The sequence below is a fragment of the Columba livia genome, chromosome 4, assembly GCF_036013475.1.
Source record: "Columba livia isolate bColLiv1 breed racing homer chromosome 4, bColLiv1.pat.W.v2, whole genome shotgun sequence".
NCBI classification, from domain to species: domain Eukaryota; kingdom Metazoa; phylum Chordata; class Aves; order Columbiformes; family Columbidae; genus Columba; species Columba livia.
This window is the reverse complement of record NC_088605.1, coordinates 13,621,835-13,641,834: the sequence shown is the minus strand read 5'-3', so window position 1 is coordinate 13,641,834 and position 20,000 is coordinate 13,621,835. Positions and strand designations below refer to the sequence as shown.

General features: G+C 40.3%; 2 protein-coding genes across 3 annotated transcripts in view; one reads left to right on the top strand and one right to left on the bottom strand.

Annotated features, from left to right (window-relative positions):
- The window catches only part of EVC2 (EvC ciliary complex subunit 2), a 75,712-nt gene extending 72,831 nt beyond the window's left edge, over positions 1 to 2,881 (bottom strand). The window contains 2 exon segments of the mRNA XM_065060464.1: positions 2,608 to 2,850; positions 2,852 to 2,881. Coding sequence (XP_064916536.1) covers positions 2,608 to 2,850; positions 2,852 to 2,881 — 273 coding nt within the window.
- Positions 2,882 to 2,983: 102 nt separating this feature from the next.
- The window catches only part of EVC (EvC ciliary complex subunit 1), a 49,677-nt gene continuing 32,660 nt past the window's right edge, over positions 2,984 to 20,000 (top strand). The window contains exons 1-9 of one of the 2 annotated variants that reach the window (XM_065060465.1): positions 2,984 to 3,154; positions 6,625 to 6,735; positions 9,429 to 9,512; positions 10,014 to 10,246; positions 11,216 to 11,300; positions 13,436 to 13,534; positions 15,170 to 15,307; positions 17,265 to 17,423; positions 18,176 to 18,392. In XM_065060465.1, coding sequence (XP_064916537.1) covers positions 2,984 to 3,154; positions 6,625 to 6,735; positions 9,429 to 9,512; positions 10,014 to 10,246; positions 11,216 to 11,300; positions 13,436 to 13,534; positions 15,170 to 15,307; positions 17,265 to 17,423; positions 18,176 to 18,392 — 1,297 coding nt within the window. The remainder of the gene's footprint in view (positions 3,155 to 6,624; positions 6,736 to 9,428; positions 9,513 to 10,013; positions 10,247 to 11,215; positions 11,301 to 13,435; positions 13,535 to 15,169; positions 15,308 to 17,264; positions 17,424 to 18,175; positions 18,393 to 20,000) is intronic. The other variant, XM_065060466.1, reaches the window with a different exon arrangement.

Genomic DNA, 20,000 nt, shown 5'->3' with positions numbered 1-20,000 from the left:
GAACTGTTATGGTGAATCCATGCTTCACAATTAGACAGAACTCTGTTCCACAAAGCCTCGAGTTTCCCAAAATTGATTACCAGAAGAGATACAACACAGCTCTAGAGGTCTCCCACAGTCTGTCAAGCAGTATGAGACACTGTTGTCTCCTAGTATGGCTGTGCACACTTGGGGTTTAAACTGTAGCTAGTAACGCTAGGCTGGGCCTCTGTGCAATAGTGGAGCAAAAGGGCTTGTTATTATTTTGTTCTATATAAAATAATTTTTCTTGACATTTTCAAAGGCAGAACTGAGGACACAGGAAAATCCAATTGCTAGGAGTCAGTAGGAACATGTCCATATTGGATGATCATGTACTGACACTACACTCGTTTTTCCTTCGGAGTGTTACACAGCGCCTTTCAAAAGGACCACAGGCTAAAAATTGTAGCTTACGAGGCAATCTCTGACAGCCTCCCGCCTGTGCCCAGACTGCAGAGATTGCTACAGAAATCACAGCTCTAAAACATCAGTAAAAGAAACCAGTGTTTTTAACGATTGTTAATGCCCAGTGTTTTGATCAGGATGTAGTAGTCATACAAGCAGGTTTTCATTTAATAAAAGTGCTTCCTTGCAGAAGACAACACAGAGTTAGGAATGTCAGCTGATAAGCAGCGATCGTCGAAGTCGGCTGAGTGATGCGACACACACATGCTGTTTCTGTTTGCTGCCAAGCACTGCATGTCAGTAATGTCAAGTACTGACTTATGTCAACACCACTGTTACAGTACAGCAAATTAGGGGCAATTTTATTCTTTGCCTGCTTGGGGAAGCCATCACTTTGATTACTGCTAGGGCTGTAACTTTAGTTAACCTTGTGTGAAAATAGTTCTCACTTCAGATAGGGCACTATCACTTAGAGTAACACAAAGTGCAAGATATCTCACAAATTTGGATGTACCAGGAGTCCTGGGTTTAATTGGACACTGCTCTGGAAAGCAAATACATATGGGATTAGAAGCAGCTCTTACAGAGGAGAAAGAAAGAACAGAGACACGAACAGAAGCTGGAACATGCAGCACATTCTGAGCTCTTGGAGACCCCAGGCACCGAGCTCTTCACCAGGGGCTATTTGCAAATACCTTGTTGTACAGCTCTCCCTGCACTCCAGAATTCTGGCACACAAACCGAGTTATGTCCAAGTTCTCTAATACCACGACTAATTCCTTCTCATTGCTTAAACAACCTATATGATCCTGAATTTTGAGTAGCCATGCATCTCAAGAACACAGAAAGATAAGAACAGAAAAACTCCAGTGGCAAACTTAAAAAATTGTCTGGTGGATAGATACATGCATATATTTCCATATATGCATATGCAGCAACAGAAATCACATATTAAAAGGGCATTAACCTTTGCCAGATATTTCTAGAGAAGTCTAGAGCCCTATCTGCATCAAGGAGATGTGTACCAGTACACTAAATGGAGATCATGACACCAGTGTAAAACACAGGTGAAAATAAAAAAAACCAATACCAGGGTTTATTATGTTAAATGTTGAAATAAACAGTGTTTATAAATCCCTAATATTACTCTACACATTGTATCAGTTTACATACAAATGTGAATATTAAATATCAACTGCTCCTTTGTAAATGAGCCTGTAACAAAAGTGGACGGTGGTCTAAGTGTGCATAAAGGCATGCAGGCTAACAAACTTCATTTCTTGCTTCCTAGGAAATCAGTGTACAAATGGCTCCCGATTTCCACAGACTCCAGGCTTTCATTCATCTGTGGTTTTACAACAGCTCACGCACAAAAATCTCGGGTGTTCATATGTCCGTGTGCGTCAACTACAAATGACATCCCAACAATCCTTGTGTTTTCTTCTGCATTGTCTGACATTCAGTTCTCAGTAGTCAGTACTGAAAAATAGAGTCTGGATATTTGGCACAATTCTCGTACGCTGCCGCAGAGCATGTCTATAATACCAGAGGGCATCACAAGGGCTGCACATCTGCAAACAGTGCCAATTCTACAGGCCAGCACTCACATCATGCTTCACAGGTAACTGATTCAATGCAGTAACATTGCCAGAAGACATTTTCCTATGTTTTACAGTAATTTATTTGTCTGGTGGAAAAATAAGATTTGTTTGCTTTGTTGTTGTTTTGTTTTTTCCCTGCAATACAATTTCCTGATGATTAGACCTTTTGTAGTTGCACCACACATTGAGAAGGGAGGAGGAAAGAGAAGGGAAAGAGAAGGGAAAGGGAAAGGGAAAGGGAAAGGGAGCTAAAGCGCTAGTGTACTACTAATAGCGGGCTGACACCAGTGGGCACGGGTGCTGTGACTAGCTAAAAAAGCACCAAATGCTGGAGGAACGAGGCGGGGCCGCTGCCGTCATGTGGCACATCGCAATGACCCCACCACGGCGGCCCCTGGCCACTTTTCGGGCCCGTTGCCGCCAGCCTCAGTGCCCGGGAAGTGCCCGCAGCTCTGCCCGGTCACCGCTCGTCCCGCACACCCCGCGGCCGGGGCTCCCAGCGCCCGCAGACTGGGCCTCGCCTTCGCCCTCCATCAGCCGCGCCGGGCCCGCGCAGCGCCCCGCGGGCACACCGCCTTACCCCAGCCGCCGGCTGACCGCAGGGCTCCCGGGGCGGGTCCGGCGCTCCGGCCCCCTCCGCGGGGCTCGGCGGGAGGCGGCCCCGGACCCGGGCGCGCCAGGTGGCCGCTCCGAGGGGCTGGGCGGGCGCGGAGGGCCCGCCGGGGAGCAGCGCCAGCAGCAGGGCGGCCAGCAGCTCCCGCATGGCGGCGGGCGGGCGCTCCGCGGGCGCGTAGAGCGCCACGGAGACTTTCCAGGCGCTGCCCCCGAGCCAGGCCGGGCCTCAGCCGCTGCATCCCTCCGCCATCGGTCTCCTCCCACGGCGGCGAGGGCGGGGGGCGGAGGGGCCCCGAGCTGCGGGACCTCCCTTCTCCTCGTCTCTCGGCGCGCCGGGCCCGATGGCAGCGGCCGGGAGCTGCCTGCGGGCGGTGGGGCTGCAGTTCTGGGCTCGCTCTCTGCAGGCGCTGCCCGCCCTGCTGGCCCCCGCCGTCCTGCTGGGGCTGCTGCTGGGCGCCGCCGTCGCCGCCCTGCTCTGCCGCTGCGCGCTCGGGCCGCGCCGGCGGAGAGAGGTACGCGGGGCCGGGGACGGGCAGCCCCTTCCCCACCGCCTCGGGCCTGTCGCGGGGTGAGCTGCTTGGAGGAGTCAGGACGGGGTTTCGAGGGGCGCAGGGCCCGCCGGGGCTGACCGAGCTGGGCCGGGAGCCCTGGGCCGGCCCCGGGGAAGGGGGTGAGCGGCGCGGCCGGCGGTGAGCTCTGCAGCGGCAACTCTGCGGCCTTGGGGTCAGCTCGGTGGTGGGTGGGGAGCCCCGTAATTCCCGGCACAGCTCTGTTTACTAGTCTCTTCATTTAAAAATTTGTTGAAACAAAGGGGCTGTCTCAAAAAAGGGGCCGGTTTAAGTATTTCTGTGTTCTGCATATTGCCCCGCTGGTCTGTATGTTTGGCATAGGTGACCCAATAGTTGCGTCTCACAACCGTGACATCTCTTATGAGGCTGTGTTGCTTTTGGGGTTAATGAATGATGTACCCACCTTGCAGAAACTTAGTGAGATAGTTAAAAGTAAACACTAATTTCCGTCCTAAACCAGTAAGAACAATCTGATTTCCAAAGCATTTTACAAACTTCCAAAGTTCATTCTACAGACGGCACAGGCAGAGTATTAGTACTAACACAGCAAAAACTTGGCATTGAGGGTGCACACGTCTGACAGTTTCCTTGATATGAAACTGACCGGGTTTTCTAAAGTGTGTGAGTTTGTTAATTACACACCTGCCTCACTGTTTGAAGGACTGTGGTGGATGGTTCATATCCCTCTTACATAAAGTGTTTGTTTGAACTCCAGGATTGCAGAGGTAGTGTATACCCACAGAACTGCAACCAGGCAGATACTTTTTCTGAGAACTGTTTATTGATTGCTGCATCTTTCTCACATCACATTTAGCCCTGAATTGTGCAGAACTGACTGGCTGTAGCAGTGGTTGGTACTGGCACGGCTGGGAGATTCAGAGCCCTGTGGAGCGCTCTGCCAACCTGCACTGGGGAGTCTGGTTTGGCTTGGGTTTTAACTGCATCTTTTTTCAGCTGTAATAGCTGTGCTGTGCGTGCGTATCTGCTACTGTTGATCGTCATTAAACATGACATAAGAGAAAAATTTGTCCTTTTGCTCCCAACTGTTTTTACATAGGAGGTCTGAAACTCTGTTTGAAGCTGTGCTTTAGCCTTGTAATGGAGGCATTTCAAGTGCTGAATCAATGTATCCCATGCAAGTGCAAGCCTCTCTGATTCAATTGTTCATTTTCCCTGCCTTAATAAGTGGTATCTTTATTGTACTGCCACTGCACACTCAAATATAGCCATGTACATTTTTATCCTTTATGTCATTTATGTCAATAGGGAATAGAGGCTGTCAGTTCTTTCTGGTCCAGATCTTCAGGTGCTTAAATGGCATCAAAATCAATGCTGCTGCTGCTGCTGTAAAAGAGTTGTTTATTTTGACAGAAAAATACACTGCACACTGGCACATACAGAGCACATTGCAGGGTGGGCCAGGGTGTATCCTATGGGTCTGAGTTCCCAAATTGAACAGAGCTACCTTAGGCTGTCTGTGCCTGTTCCTTTTTTTTTGTGCTGCCTGCCCCACTGATGCTATGGAGCAAGCCGTTTGCATGTGTAGCAGGTACTGAACTGCACATATTACAGCCTTCTGTATCCGAAGAGAAAGCAGGGATAGTTTACCCAAGTGTGCGTTATTGCTTCCCAAGCAGCTGAGTTATCCGTGCGGTGGGAGCAGGGCAAGTACCCGGAGTTTGAAGCAGCCATGGTCACCGCAGTAAGCTACTGGCATTTGTCACTCAGGCCCAGTTAATCGCGATTCTACAGGTTTCAGCCTTGGATGTGTGCAGTTAAGTGCCTTATTGGTTTGGTGATTCGTGAAGAGGAGGCACTGGGAAAGTAATAAGAAGAAACCCTTACCATGGTAACTTCAGAGCATGAAGCATACTGTAATAGATTGCTATCGATAATATTCTTCTGTTAGAGTATGGCGTTGCCTGGAGGTTCTTGAGACCGTTTGGTTTGGAGCTTGTCTCATTATGGTATTCTGGTAGATTAGCTTGATGAAGTGTTACAGTAATTACAGTTAGACTTAGTTTTTTTCAATTTTTTGGTTCTCTAAAAGAGGAGATCGGTAGCACTTCAGCTGCAAAAATAACAAAGGACTAAAACAAATTGAGAGGAAGACAGTGAGATTAGAAATATTAGCAGGAGAGAAGTGAATCCTGGAAAAATTCAAGTACTTTTAAAATTATAATGATGGAGAAATAAAGGAGTGAAAATGAATATTGGATGAATATGGACAGTCAGAGAAATAGGATGAGAAAAGCAAATTCTTATTCTGCAGTGGCTATGGTATAAGGTACAGCGTTGAATCCAATGGGGCTACTTCCACAAGTCCTGATCACTGAACCTAAATTTTGTGAGCTTCTTGTTTGGGGCAAATAAGTAACAAGATTGCTGAGGGAGACATGTAGTTTTTCTTTTGTCATCAGTAGATTTTTAGGAACCAGCATCTGCCGTGTCTTAAAGGCCAGCCCAAGAATATGACCTGTATTATTGAGGATCTAAGCTCCAGAGAGGTGATAGAGGCAAATCCTAAGGAGTGAAATGTATTCAGAGGCTGGGCAGTTCTCTGTGTTCTGAGAAAATTGACTATATAGCAAGTGGCCAGATAATTTAAGGAAAATCTTTCCATAAGACAGTTAAATGCGAAGTGTCTGCAGCCATATTGGTAAACTACATAGAAAGCAATTATTGGAATGAGAACATGAAAAGTAATTTTAAAAGTTGTTAAGGTAGAGTGGCTGACATATTTTCCTTCACTAAATTCCTTGCAAGACTGTGTTTGGATGTGTTAGTGTTATTTTTTGGTCTGTCCAGTGCACAGAGAAGAGTGTGTGCAACAGAAGGTTTTGTTCCCACACCGTCTGTGTCCGTACCAGTGGCTCTGTGTGTTTGTTGGAGAACTTAAGGCCGATGCTATGGGCTGCTTTTGGTGGTAAACATTTTCTGATGGCTATTTTTTCCTGCCAGGAACTTTCTGACACATTAAACTTAATTTAGGAAGTTTTTCTCATAGCAGGGGAACAAAAATACTGGGTATTCTTTTCATTGTAGGCAATTACAGACAATTTTAGCTAACTTGCTTTAATTAAGAAGTTTGAACTCTGACTGTGAGCTTGGCTGCACAGTCTGTTTTGAGAGCAGATGGATTGATTTGACATGTTTACAGCCTCTTTTAATTTTTCAGATTACTTCTGGACTGACAAATCAGATCCATAAAGTTCTTTAATTTTAATTATTGCTTCCTGAATATGTAAAATTCTCATTCATTTTTGGATTGTATTTTTCCAAAATTTTTCACTTATACTGAAATAATTTTCAGGATGGAGACATGAATGTATCCAGGCTGCTGTCAAAGATGTTTCCAGTGAATCTGCATGATCTCAGTGTTATATTTTATCTGTTTCCTCTTGGAATTTCAGAAGGATGATTCCCAGAGACTTCTGGAAAGCTTCAACTCTGATGAAACAGAACACAGGCTCATGAAAAGCAAAGCAGAACCCTGTACATCAAAAGAGGACATCGTGCTGGAGGTATAACTCTGCTCTTGTTGATGGACGTCCATTTTGCTGGATGTAGCAATGAGCACATTCAGGGCCTTGTCCAAACTATCTTAATTTTATTGAGTTTGGAATTAAACTCTTAAAAAGTGTTCAGAAAAAGCATAAGAAAGAGAGTGCGAGTTAATGTCTGCTCATGAATGCAACCATTTCAGGCACTCATTCCCCTTATAAATTCCATTTTTCTTGGGGAACACTTGTTGGCTATTTTATTGAAGATCATGAATTCTTTTTGTACGGGGGCTTCTTTAGTTTTGTCTCTGCATTGTCCTTAATTTCAAAAAGCTGATGGGAAAAGTTAACACTGTTGACATAAGGAAAAGTTCTTAAATACTGAAATCAGTGCTGATAGTTGATTGTGGATTCTTTTCTGTAGATTTATTAGATAAGTTTTGACAGTAACAAAGTTACATCATCAGGTGCAATCTAGAACAAGTACTTTTCTTCTACAGCCTCTTTAGAGGCTCCAGCTCTCAGTTGAACTGAGTAGATCAATGGAAGCAGAAAGAATAAAAGTAGTAAAATGAAACAGCTGCATCATCAATGTCTTTCTTGCATAGGAAGTTCTTCCATCAGGTACCAGCTGAAGTTACAGTGCAGAGGTCAATTCATCACAAATACTGAAACAGCAGTGTAGTGAGCTGGGATTCAAGGACAATTAGAGAAACAATTCCAAGAGAAAAGTAAGAGAGGGAATAAACCCACCCTCAATCAAAAATGCAAATAACTTTGTGTGTGTGTGTGTGTTAATCTCAAAATAACTTGAGAACCAGTCCTATTTTGTAGTTGTTTGATTACAGCCTTTCATCCGAAGCTGATTTGGCTGCTTTTGGTGAAGCTAAAGGTTGCGAGTTAAACTGCACATTTGAAAAAATGTATAGTTCAGCCAGCTCATTCAATCTATTATGCATAAATTAAATACATGCAGAAAGTGTCAGTTAAAGCCAGCCAGTCTGTTGCGCAGCTTGTAATGAAAACTGGTTTCAAGACAAAGAGAAGACAAACAGTATTATAAACGTTTTACTGCCGTTTTAAATCCTGGCAGGTAATTAATCTTCATTTCAGTTTTGTGATCAGGAGTGGTGGCAAGCCATGGTTGGTCATTTTGCTTGAGCTGAAGTACATAATAAGCATAATAAGTGAACATGGATTAGGTTCTCTTTTGGAGTGTAAATCCTGTGGGATAACCTATGTAATGATATAACTTACATGCGTATTACCAGTCCTTTTGAAATGGGATCATGGTCTTTTAAAGGTGATAATTCACAACTATACACATTTCCCCAACTTGTTGACATTGATAACACACTAAGAAGTAACATTGTTATTTGAAGGGACTTCCTTCCATCTATTTGTCTAACTACTGAAGACATGTACTTTTTTTTTCTAGCCATTTCTTCCAATTCCCAGAGGCTTTTGCTGTTACTAGCACCAAATTGGTAGTTCATGGAGAAGCACAGATGGAAAATGCTTTTAGTTAGGTTAGAGCACCTCAGAAAAACAGGTATTTTCATTCTGAGACTTTCCACATTGCAATAATGCCATAATTACTGTATTAATAGTAACTTTGTGTTACTCGTGCCTGCTGGGAAGCAGGATGTGTTAGTTCTAGCTCACTGCAATGTGGCTTTACGGGCTTGGCCCCGGGGCTGCTCTTCCTCAGGCCATTGCAGAGCAATGGATCTGTCCCTCAATATGTACTCCAGCAGTGGGACTGCTCTGAACAAGCAAGTGTTTTACGTGCTGAGTGTGTGCTTTTAACTTTATCAGGAAATCCAAAAATGACTTCTGGAAATAAATAAAATGGAGATGAAAAGGTGCAATGATAAAAGAGTCTATTGAATGACATGGTTTGCTCTTCTCGTCTCTATTTTTAGATGCTATTAGTGCTCTGATATTTCCTAGAAAATCTATAAAAAGAAAACTGTGCTTTGATAAATCAGATTCTTTCATTTTACATGACCAAACCAAAAAAGTCAAACAGGTTTATTAAGCTTTATTAAGCTATGCATAACCTTACAAAACAAAGCTGATTATCCCATTGTTCCAGTGCATAAAGCAGGGGCTAGGGAAGAGGAGGAGCAGAAAAACAGATTACGTGATATAGCTGTTTGTATGAAAAGAATGCATTATCTATAAAAAGTTCTTTGGAAGAACACTGGTATTTTCTCTAGATTATAGGTAAGGCTTGTACTATAAAAGTTCTTCCTTGAAAAAATGATGACTAGTTTTGTTTAATCTATTGTTTCTTTATTTAAATTGAAAGTCAGAATTTGTAGCCATTATGATATCTGTGGAACTTATCCTTTAGTAGTTTCTATTATTAAGATAATTTCAGTCGCTCATGTGAAATCTTTAGTGGCTACACTATGGGGCATGGGAAGCAAATCCAAAATGAAAATAACTTGTGAATACCAGCTATTACGTATTTTCCATTGCAGGAGTGAAAACATTTTGTAGTGACAGAGTTGTCTTTTCTGGGTTTTATACTCTGAATCGAGCCTTACGAGAAGACTTCTTGTGCCAAAGCAGAATCAGCCAATAAACAGTTAGTTCTCAGTAAGAATTTCTAATTTGTGTAACCAAGAGTGGCATACAGTGCTTACAGTGATCAGCCGTCAGGTCTGCTGCTGTTCCCTAATGGTTTTCTGTTCTCTTCCATACAGGATAGCGAGTCTCCTCTGCACAGTAACGTCACAGCATTTGCATTAAAGGCAAAAGTGATCTATCCCATCAATCAAAAATTTAGGGTAAGGTTTTAGATTCTATTGGTAAAATTAATGACAATCATTCTGTGTAAATTGCTGAGTCAAGTAATGGAAGAAAACTTGCTGCCAGTCTGCTTAATAGGGATCTTTGTGTATAGTCCATTGACTCAGGGCTTATTCTGTAAGTCATCAGCTGCTTTCAGCTCCCCCTGAAACCTACATGGTGTCCAGTCAATTTTCATTGTAGTCAAGAGACCTTTTCTTCCCATTAACACTAGTGGAAGTTGGGTCTGTTGAAGGAGCAATAAGAAAAACCCCATCTGCCCTTCAGTAAGAAAACGTGCATCAGACAGACAACCACAGGAGAAGAATGCTTTTCCAGGCAATGCAGAAACCTGTCAGTATGATGGATATTAATTTATGTGGAAACACTTTTGCTGTGTATATTGTTTAATTTTTGACTTGAAAGCAAACACTGCAAATTGGTGTTTATCTCCTTATTGTGTTGTATTAATTGACTTTGTAAATTTTCTTTGACTGTAGCCTTTGGCAGATGGCTCATCCAATCCATCTTTGCATGAGAATCCAAAGCAGGCGGTTCTGCCTAATCAGGTCATGGAGACATCTGCCTCAGGCAGCCTGGGGTCCCTGAGCCAGGGCGACAAAGAGGACTGCAGTTCCTCCACAACAATACATTCCACAACAAGTGATGACAGATTTCAGGCTCGAGCCTTCCTCAAGGTGACCAGCTTCCCTGAAGTGCTAACGTGTGAGAGGTGAGCAGTAAACCTGCCCTCGTGTTCGGTCGTTTTCTAACATGCCCAAATGGTTTTCAGGACAATCGATAGAGCTCTGGTGTAAACCAAAGGCTGAGCTTGAATGGATACATTTGACACATCAAGACAGGGTTATCTGCTTATAACCTAAAAAAGTGTTTGGGGAGGTTAAAGTAATACATTATGCTGTGTATTGAAAGTCAGTGTGTTCTTTATGCGGTTCTGGGAATCAGAACTTTGGCAAAAGCAGTCTCGTAAAAGGTGTGTCACTGTTAGGATAGCATCCCTTTGTTCTGGCTCGTTTGCTCAGTTCACACATGCAGTGGCGTGCTCAGCTGGGGACAGAGTCCTCTGCGCTGTACAGCGTCAGGTCACACAGGAGGTGCCTTGGGAACAGCAAGTGGCAGTGGGCTGTTCTCTCCGTTTTAATGGGAACTACACATGTCATATTGTGGGGAAACTGTTCCTTTCCACTGATGAGCAGGTAGAGCTAATAAAAAATGGCTTATCAGCTCTGATTTTCTTTCAGCAGTGAGATACCCCTAGATGAATATGCATGTGTCTGCATTCTCATTAGCAAGAATAAATACAATTATATTTTTGTTATGATAGGGACTGGGAAAGGTACTAGAGGTGAAGAATATTTTCAAAATTCGCATTTACTATAGCTGTTTGGATTTAAAGCTTTGTTTTCCTTATGTTGTAGCCACTTATGTCTACATTTACTTTCTCTTTTTCTAAAGGGAACTGCAACTCCAGCTTTGTTAAACTACTATTTTGGTTTGCTTCCTTTTATGTAGAGATATTTTATCTGAAAGACAAGGCAATGTTGACATGAAGTGACTTGACTGCTGTTCTAGGGCCTATGCTTTTAGAATTTAGTGATTAAATGAAACTATTACCTGGTGTTGCTCTGTTATGTGACCTTCATTTAGATTGATACTAACACTTTTAAAATCTTTATTTTAGTTTCGATGTTAAGCTCTGCCTTTGCAGTCTTGTTTTAAAAGAGCTCATGCTTCTTGATACTGAAATCAGAAAAGAAAAACATGTGGTATGTATTAATGTCTCATTCATAGCTATTTGTTTTGAACATTTTAGTTGAATATCAATTTAGGAAATAACATAAACTACTGACTAGCTAGGAAGTAGTGCAGCAGAGTTGCATCTCTACAATATTCTTCTTTCCTCTCTGTTCTGCATATATATGAGCTTCACAAAGGAGTAAAATATAAAGAAATATTTTGGGCTGTAAAATACAGGAGGTCAGACTGGATAATGTAAAAATTTGGTTTTAAACTTTACTCCAGAGAAAACGTACAGCAATTGAAGGTTATAGAAATAGAAAAAAAATAATAGATGAGTTTGTTTTAAGGACAATGCTTGTGCATTGCAACTCAAAGGACTCCAAGCTCTTTGAATAAAATTGGAAATGTAGTTCAACTGAATCAGTACCATTGTTGTATGTACAATAGTCCTGATTTTTGTGACAGAGGAATTAAGGTACCCATTTAAACCATAGATAGCTAACTACATCGAGTCATGGCATCCAGAGCTGACAGGAAAAAAAAAAAAGGATGCGTACAATTGTTTATGGTGACTGGTTATGATCAAGTCATTACAATTACCTTAGTTAGTATAAATCTGGACATAAAGTGTAAGCTTTATCCTCTTCTTCTTTCCCAATATCTGTTTGCTCATTTCTGATACAATTTTTAAATGCACTGAAAATATTCATTTTCTGGGATATTCTGATCAAATTTCTACACAATCCAAAAGCATAAGCATGAAAGTAAACCTGGAAAACAGCTTCCCTTCTATTGAGATCTGTTCCCATCTGAGTAGATGAGGAGGGGAACTTGAGGTCATGTTCCAGAAGGAAATTCAGTTTGACTAGAGAAGGTTGAACTTGATCTCAAAGTTAATCATCCATTTGTAAGTGAAGATAAGTTAACAACATGGTGATGCAATCACAGAAAAAGTGAGAAAATGAGCATTTAACACACTTTGTGGCCCACCAGACATTACCATAAAAGTCAGATGACTCTGCCCTTTGAATGGCTGTGTATTTTCACTAGCAGGGGAAAAGGGGAAAACAAAAAAAAGAAAGTAATTTTAGAGAATAGTTTTTTCCTTTTCCACTCTGCTTGCTCTGATTTCAGAGTCAGTCTTTCTTGGTGTCAGGTCTAGGAAAAGGAAACATATCCTCTTCCTTCGGTGTTTTCCTGGGTGATTTTTTTTCCCTTTTTACAGTATGTGGCATCTTGGTGTTGTATGTTCAAAACTTGCCAAAGTCCTATCCAAAACATTGCAAATGAGATCCAAAAGCATGTCTTCTACTCAACTCTAATGATAACATACTTGCCAGATTTTGCTCAGCTGAAATCTTGGCTTGAATAACTGTTTGTATACGTAGATATAGTTTTATTTATGTTTTTACATTTTTAAAGTGGGCAACTTCTGCATCATCTGTTTTCAAAGTACATGAGTAACAGGCAGGTGGCTGTTAAATTTCATATATTTTTATCTTTATGTTGGAAAATGCTGCAGCATTTAGTAATGAAATGAATTGTCTTTACACTGACACTCTAATTGAGGCAAGAGGAGAAGAGGTGTAGTAAAAATTATCCCAGTGTTTAAAAACATCTTTTTGAAGACACTAGTATTTCAGTCTTTAAAAAAACAACCAGGCAACAACTGGAAAATAAGTGTATTTTTTGTAAGAGAAGGTAGCTAAAACTTGAGATGGTTACTTTTTTATTGTATATAAAAATAATCGGTACTTTGTTTGACCCACTACAGTTGAAATCATAGTAACAAATGTGTTAGTATCTTTCAGCTTAGGGGTTCATTAAACTTTAGAAAATTGGCTTTATATTTTTAAAGTGGTCTATATATTGTCCATTGAAGGACAGTTTCAGATGTGTCAGTCTGGCTGAAAGGCTATATGACATTATGTCCTTGTCCTTGTTAGAACATAACACCATCTTCCAGGATCTTACTGAAGCCAAAGCTACAGGATTTTTCATAATGGAAGAACTACAGAGTTCTGAGGATGTTTTTGTTATTGTGCTTATGATTCACTGTAGTCTCACTGATAGATTTAAATCTACAAATGTTATCACAAAGATGCCCTTACAATGTTGAACAAGCACTTACCATGGGTTTTGTTTCCTTCCTTTTGAATAGATGTTTATTCAGGTTCTCAAAATATACCTCACAGACTTTTGTCACAAAAAGAAGATTACTGATGATTTGTTGAAGAAAATCCTTTTAATACAGGAAAATGTAAGTGGTTTTGTTGGTTAATATTTCAAAACACAGAAAATCAGAGTTAATCCAACCAGTTGTTGCAAGCTGCTGCAGCAGGCTGTCTCACCTCCTCTTTTAAAACAGTCACGTCATCTGTAATCTATTTCAGAAAAAATGTGAAGAAGCTCCCCTGTTAGTTGATTCTCTCCATTACCTTGTCCACATTTCCCTCTCGTTGTTGTATGAGGTTATCAGGACAGTGATGTATTCAATCTGTTAAGAATAAAAACATTCTTTAGTTGAATTCATTCAAGCAAACAGAATGTTGTGAGCCATATTCCATCAGATTTAAAACATTCTAATTATCAGGTCTTTGGTTCCGTCTATCATTACTGATAATAAAATAGCAGGAAATAAACTACCAGAAGGCAACTGATGCCTTTTTTTTTTTTTTTTAATCAGGGGAAAGCATACTTATTTTCCTGTTTAATCCCTTTTTTTCCATATACTTGTATCAAAATCCATTTTCCATTTCTGAACTAGATGACATACAATGACAGTCAATATGCATTTCAGGTGAAGTCACAATACTATTTTTAAGATTATTAGAACGAAAAATAGCTTTACAAAGCTAAACTAAATAGGATTGCTACTGGTTCCACTTCCTATTTTCCAGATTAGAGTCAGAGAAGTCTGGGTTGAGAGCCACCTCTGGAGATCATCTGGTTCAACCTTCTGTAGGAAGCAAGGCATAACCTAAGGCTGTCCAGCCCCCTGCCAAGCCAAATCTTGAATATCTGCACTAAAGGAGACTCCCCCATTACTCTGGGCAGCGTAGTCCAGTATTTCATTCCTCTCACAGGCAGCAGTTTCCTCTTTTAATTCTGTGTTGTGAAAAAGATTCATGGGATTTTGATGAAGTTGTTTGTGGAGCTTGTCAAAATCTGGTTACTTTTCTTTAAGACACAGGTTGTCAAGTTAATGCATTGGCACTCAAAATTGTGTGATATTAAAAGTAAATGCTTGTTACTTAAGACATGTTTCAGCAACTGAAGCATCATCCATTTCAGTACCAAGCTACTAAGGGCAGAACACTAGTATTTGCCAGTATCATTAGCTGTCAGAAAAAAATCATCCTGGTTTCAAAGGACTGAAAAACTTTAAAACCCCATATAATCACGTACCCTGTAGTCTGTCCCTGATGAGTATTACAGGTGTGTTCATCCGTGTGCACTAGCACTTTGCTGGAAACACTGTCTGATTATTATATCTGAATACTTCTTTGTGCTTTCAAACACAGCATATACACTCATAACTGCCATTTAAGATGGGGCACGTGCATTAAAATAACAATTTGTGGATAGGTTCACAGGAATATTTGTGTGAAAGCTCATGGAGCAGTGTTTGCTGAAACTTGAATTCAGTGGAGATGAAGAGTCTTGATCATAGTCACATACTAGTGGAAATGTGTTTGTATTGAGTGTAGTAGTTCAGAGTTGCCATATATATACACCTTCAGTTTTCTTTACTTGCTGCAGGAGACAGAACTTTCTGAGCATTCTTTGTTCAGCTTCCTTAGCCATGAGCCACAACTGACATATAAATTCACTCCCAAATTTAGAAATCATACCTGGTTTTCTGTTTAACAAATCACTTGCTTTTTTCCCCCAGGATTTTGAAGAACTGCAGAAACAACTTGACTATAGACTCCAGAACACTGAAATGTCAGGAGCCCACAATTCAGAGTACCAGACTCTAGAAGATTTAGAAAGAAAAGAAAGAGAATATTCTGAGCACATAATAGATAATGTAACTTTCTAATTTTTCTCTCCTAAGATTTTATTTTAATGTTATTCTTTCGATGGGGAATGCTTTTTTATTTTTTTAAACTACTGTGTTGGCTAGTCCACAGTTAGTGCTTTAGGTGTGCATGAGACCTGAAAACATTCTTACGTTGCTCCAGCGAAGTATTTCCAGCTCCCTTTTGGAGACAATGAGGTTTTCATACAAACACTGTTTTATCACACTAGCTTTAGAGCTGAGAAATGTCTATTACTTATCAGATGGTAAGATTTATTTCAAGCCAAGGTATAGTCTGACTTCTAGGAATATTATCCTAGCACCTTGTTTTCTTCAGTCCTTCATAACTGAATAAGCAAATAATAAGAACACATAAAACATTTTAAGCTGAAATAATTACTAAGAAAATGATTACCTTTTAGCATGCTGTACACATTTACTTTAGCAAAACATTTTGCCATAGCATCTCTGCACATTATAATATATTTACATGTTTTTATGTAAAAAATGTAGTTTGATAGCAGGTATTTGATTCTCAAAGGGAAGCTTGTTAGTTTGTTGTTTTTTTTAATCTTCGCAGCAGTGTCACTCTGTCCAAATAGCTTGCAGGCTAGAGAACTGAGAGGTTAAGAATATTCTCCACATTATTTTCCAGTAAACTGAGTAATCTGGAAGATTTTCTCCTTCTCAGTCCTGTTTTTGAGTTTTGAGCAAATTCATTGCTGATGAAAATGAGTGACTGACTAGTCAGACTGATGAGTCTGTGAGCTGCCTGTGCTGATTGATGGTGGCACTTCGGCTCTGAACTAAACAGCCCATCATCTCAGCCTCGGGCCTTTCTCATAGACGAGTTAACTTTTTTTAACATGCTTCACTAGGAATTTTCTCAGTTTTCTTGCAATTCTCTGTGCCTTTCACTTTATAGTGGAAGTCCTGGAAATGAAGGTAACTCTGTGTCAAGTTTCTTTTGCAATTTAACTTTGCTCTTTGAAAAATTGATTGTTTATTGTTCTCCAGTGTTAGTCAATAAAAACTCTCTGGCAGCCTCACTGAGCAACATGAGGCAGTTATTCACCAGTGGCCATCATCATTCAGTCAGTCTGTCACTCTTATGCCAGCAGATGCTTTTCATCCATATTGAAAATTATTTCTCTGTACACAGATTCGTATAGGTCAGCACCTTGAACTAATCCACTCTTCCCTCAGTAGAATAAAGGGTTTTTTTGGCATACTCACAGATACTATAGGCCCTTTTTTTTTGTCATAACTCACAGATATTTAATACAAATCTTGGTGATGGATACATTTTCTTATCTTTGTGTTTACTAGTAATCCCATTGAAGACCACAGAATACTCAGTTGTGCAGAGTCATAAGTGTTTCTGGGATAGGAGCCTAAAACTATAGATTACCCACATGATAACGTATCAGAATGGGTGCATGCATGAAGTACTTTATTCCAGTGCAGTTAATAAAGTGCTTTTGTAGCATGTGGCTTTGAAAGGCTTCGATGATGCAAAATGGTGACAATTTTCAGTTTTCATTTTTTAGCAAAAATCTTGTTTGACTGGAATGCCTGCTCCTACAGCTAAATAAAATGCCCAGAAAAAAAATGGCTGCGGCATGTTTTGGTTTTTTGTTTTGGTTTTTGGTTTTCCCATGAATACTAACAACATAATAGGCTTTTATAGATGCTGAGGACTAACAACAAATTCTAAGCAAGCTGTACAAAATGACTAATTTTCAAGAAGTCAGGACTGACCTACAGGTTATGTGCCACCAAAACGTGTATCATCATGCAATAAATAGCATCTTGCAAAGTTGAAGAGCCTAAGTATAACCAATACTGAAAGCTGTCTGTAGTCTCAGTGGCTTGTATCTCAGTAGACTCATAAGCCTTTGGCTGTAATGAAATACTAGATGATTAATGAGGGAACATGGATTGTTTTTTGATTCGTATTCCACAGATGGAAGACTTCTGGAAGCAGACTGACAAAGCCCAGCAGGTGGTTTTGGACCAATCAAAATGCTTAAGTGCCAAAGCAACAAAGATAGCGATGGATCTGACCGAGAAGATGATTACTGTAGAAAGCTTATTAAGCGAATCTCAAGATCTGCGGGCAATGGTAAAGTACAAAAAGAAATAAAAGTTGAAATAGATTTAGTGAGTGTGAACACAAAGCATGACACAAGTGTACAAAGTCTGTCAGTCCTGCCTCAGGAATTATGTAGACTGCTTACTCCAGTCATCTTTTTTGGCTTTGTTGCAAGGAGCTCAAATTCTGTTGCAGTTTATAAAGACTCACAGGGGGGTGACCTCTCTGTACTTGAGTTCTAATTCTGAAAATACCATTTGGACAGTCATGTTAGGAAAAAGTTATATTAGTACAACCAGTAAGCCAGGAGCAAGAGCACTAGATCTATTAATGAAGGAGAATCGTTACCCTGGGTATTAGGACATTTCTTTTTCTTTCAAAGTATTTATGCCACTTTGACTGAGAAATTCTAAATTAAATTTGAGGCTGATTCTGTGTGTCCAATGACATTAACAGGAACTGGAAACCCGTAACATCTCTTAGTGATATGGTCATAAAAGGGAAAAATGTGTTTATAAATGCATCAGCACTGTGCTTTATGTTGTGTTAAATCTAACAGATCCTTTATTTGCTTTGCACAAGACATACTGAAAGAATTACTTGGAATTTGTAAGTCAAGGTTTTCAGAAGAATTTAAGTACATGAAGGTTGTTATTCATGTGGTCTTGAGAAGTCTCCTCAGTTTTCTGCATAGTTTGGGAATGAATAATTCTATGTAATGACAAGCACAATCAAAGACCCATTCTTATTTTCTAAACAGAACTATTTAATGCTTGTTTCAGGACATTCAGGAAAGCTTATTCAACTGGGAGCTTATGGTAAAAATGATCGATTCACTGAAGTCCTATATACCAGAAGAATGCAAGTGTAGATTAAATATTGTATCAAATATTCTTGACCACTTAACTGTAAAGAATAATCTCTCAGTCCGACAAAAGGAAGAACTTTTAACTGATCTGCACAAGGCCTTCTGGGAACAGCTGGCAGATTTCAGTAATGGTGAGTACTTAGACCAGAGGTCATGACTTAATAAATATGGGTGTGAGTTCTTAATATTGTAGTAAGTAGTAAAAAAAATACTATTTCAGTTTTATACCCCTCTGTTTTAAAAAGGTATTGACAAATTGGTTAAGAACACTGTTACTATGAAGGGTGGGTGCTTAGAATAGGAACTTTGGCTTCAAGTCTTCTAGGTCTTGTTTCAGGCATTACTATGAACTTATTACTATGAAATTGTTTCATGAACTTTTTCTGCTAAAACTGGCATGCCTAGTTCATAGTCTTTACATAGGTTCAACCGGTAACATTGGTTAAGAAAAAACGTGTATCTGTCAGTGTGTTTTCCACATTTTTGTCAAGTTTCTCTTGTTCCAAAGCAAAAATACCTCTGTCAAGGCCTTGGTTTTGTGCAAAGTAGCTGTTTATAGTCATATACAGCTATATTAGATTATAGTTAGTGCAGCCTATGCAGAAGGGTATTATCAACCTGCTGGTTTTAGACAGAAATGAAATGTGCTTGAATCTGGAGTGCAGCATTTTCACATGAGAATCTATGTTGACCTTGTTTGAGCTCCTAAATACATAAATTAAACTGTACCTATAATTCACAAGCAGAACACAAAGCCTGCAAGACTGTGCTCCTAGGAAACAAACAAGGAAGTAGTAAGGAATCCAGTAATGTTTAAAAATAACTATTGCTACATTTGTTCAGATGACATTTTTATTACAGGCTTTTCTGTACTTTCAGTGCACTTTTAAGCGTTTTGTCAGTGCATCATCAGCCTGAAAAATTAGCATGGAGTATAAGTAGCAGGCTCAGTGGTACAGTACCATGCTACTTTATTTATCCACAAAATAATTTCTCATAGTTAAAGCAGTTGATGTGATGGCAGCACAGCAGCCACAAATGGCTTTATTTTTTGCGTTCCCCTTAGCTGCCTGTGTCAGGAGTGAAGATCTGGGGCAGGGTGGGTGAAATAAAAGAATAAAGTTGTTCTTAGGTGGACGGACAATGAGACATGAATTAATAGCAGAAAATTGTAAGCACCAAATCCACTCTGCAGTGTGAGGCCCAGATAGACTCATTAATTTATAAATTATTTGGAGCTGTAGGGGGGACAGAAAGGGAAAGAACTCCTTCTCAAATATCTCACAGTACTAGCACAAAATCAGAGGGACCTTGACAAATTTTGCTGCAGGTTCCTGGATGTGTCACTTTGGAAGCCATGTATGGCTGCATGCCAGTTCAACATTATCTGAACTAGCACTTCACCCCGCCATATGTTACTGCCCCTGTCCTTGCGGCAGCATTTACATATCTGCAATTAGGTAATGAGCCTCTTCTGGACCTTCCCAAAGCAGGAGGGGGAGGTTTGGCATGCTGCAGGTGGGAATCTGTTTCTTGAATTAACTCACTGCCTTTGCATAAGCAGCAGCAGTGAACGGGGTGCAGGATAGTAGTGACCCAAAAACCTGATACATTCAAGTGCCATGGAACAACCCAAAAGTTCATGTCTAATAATACCATCAGGGTAAGAATCAAATTTGAAATCCTGCACAACAATTATTTGCCTGTTTCACTCACTAACAGATTTCTGAGCTTATGTT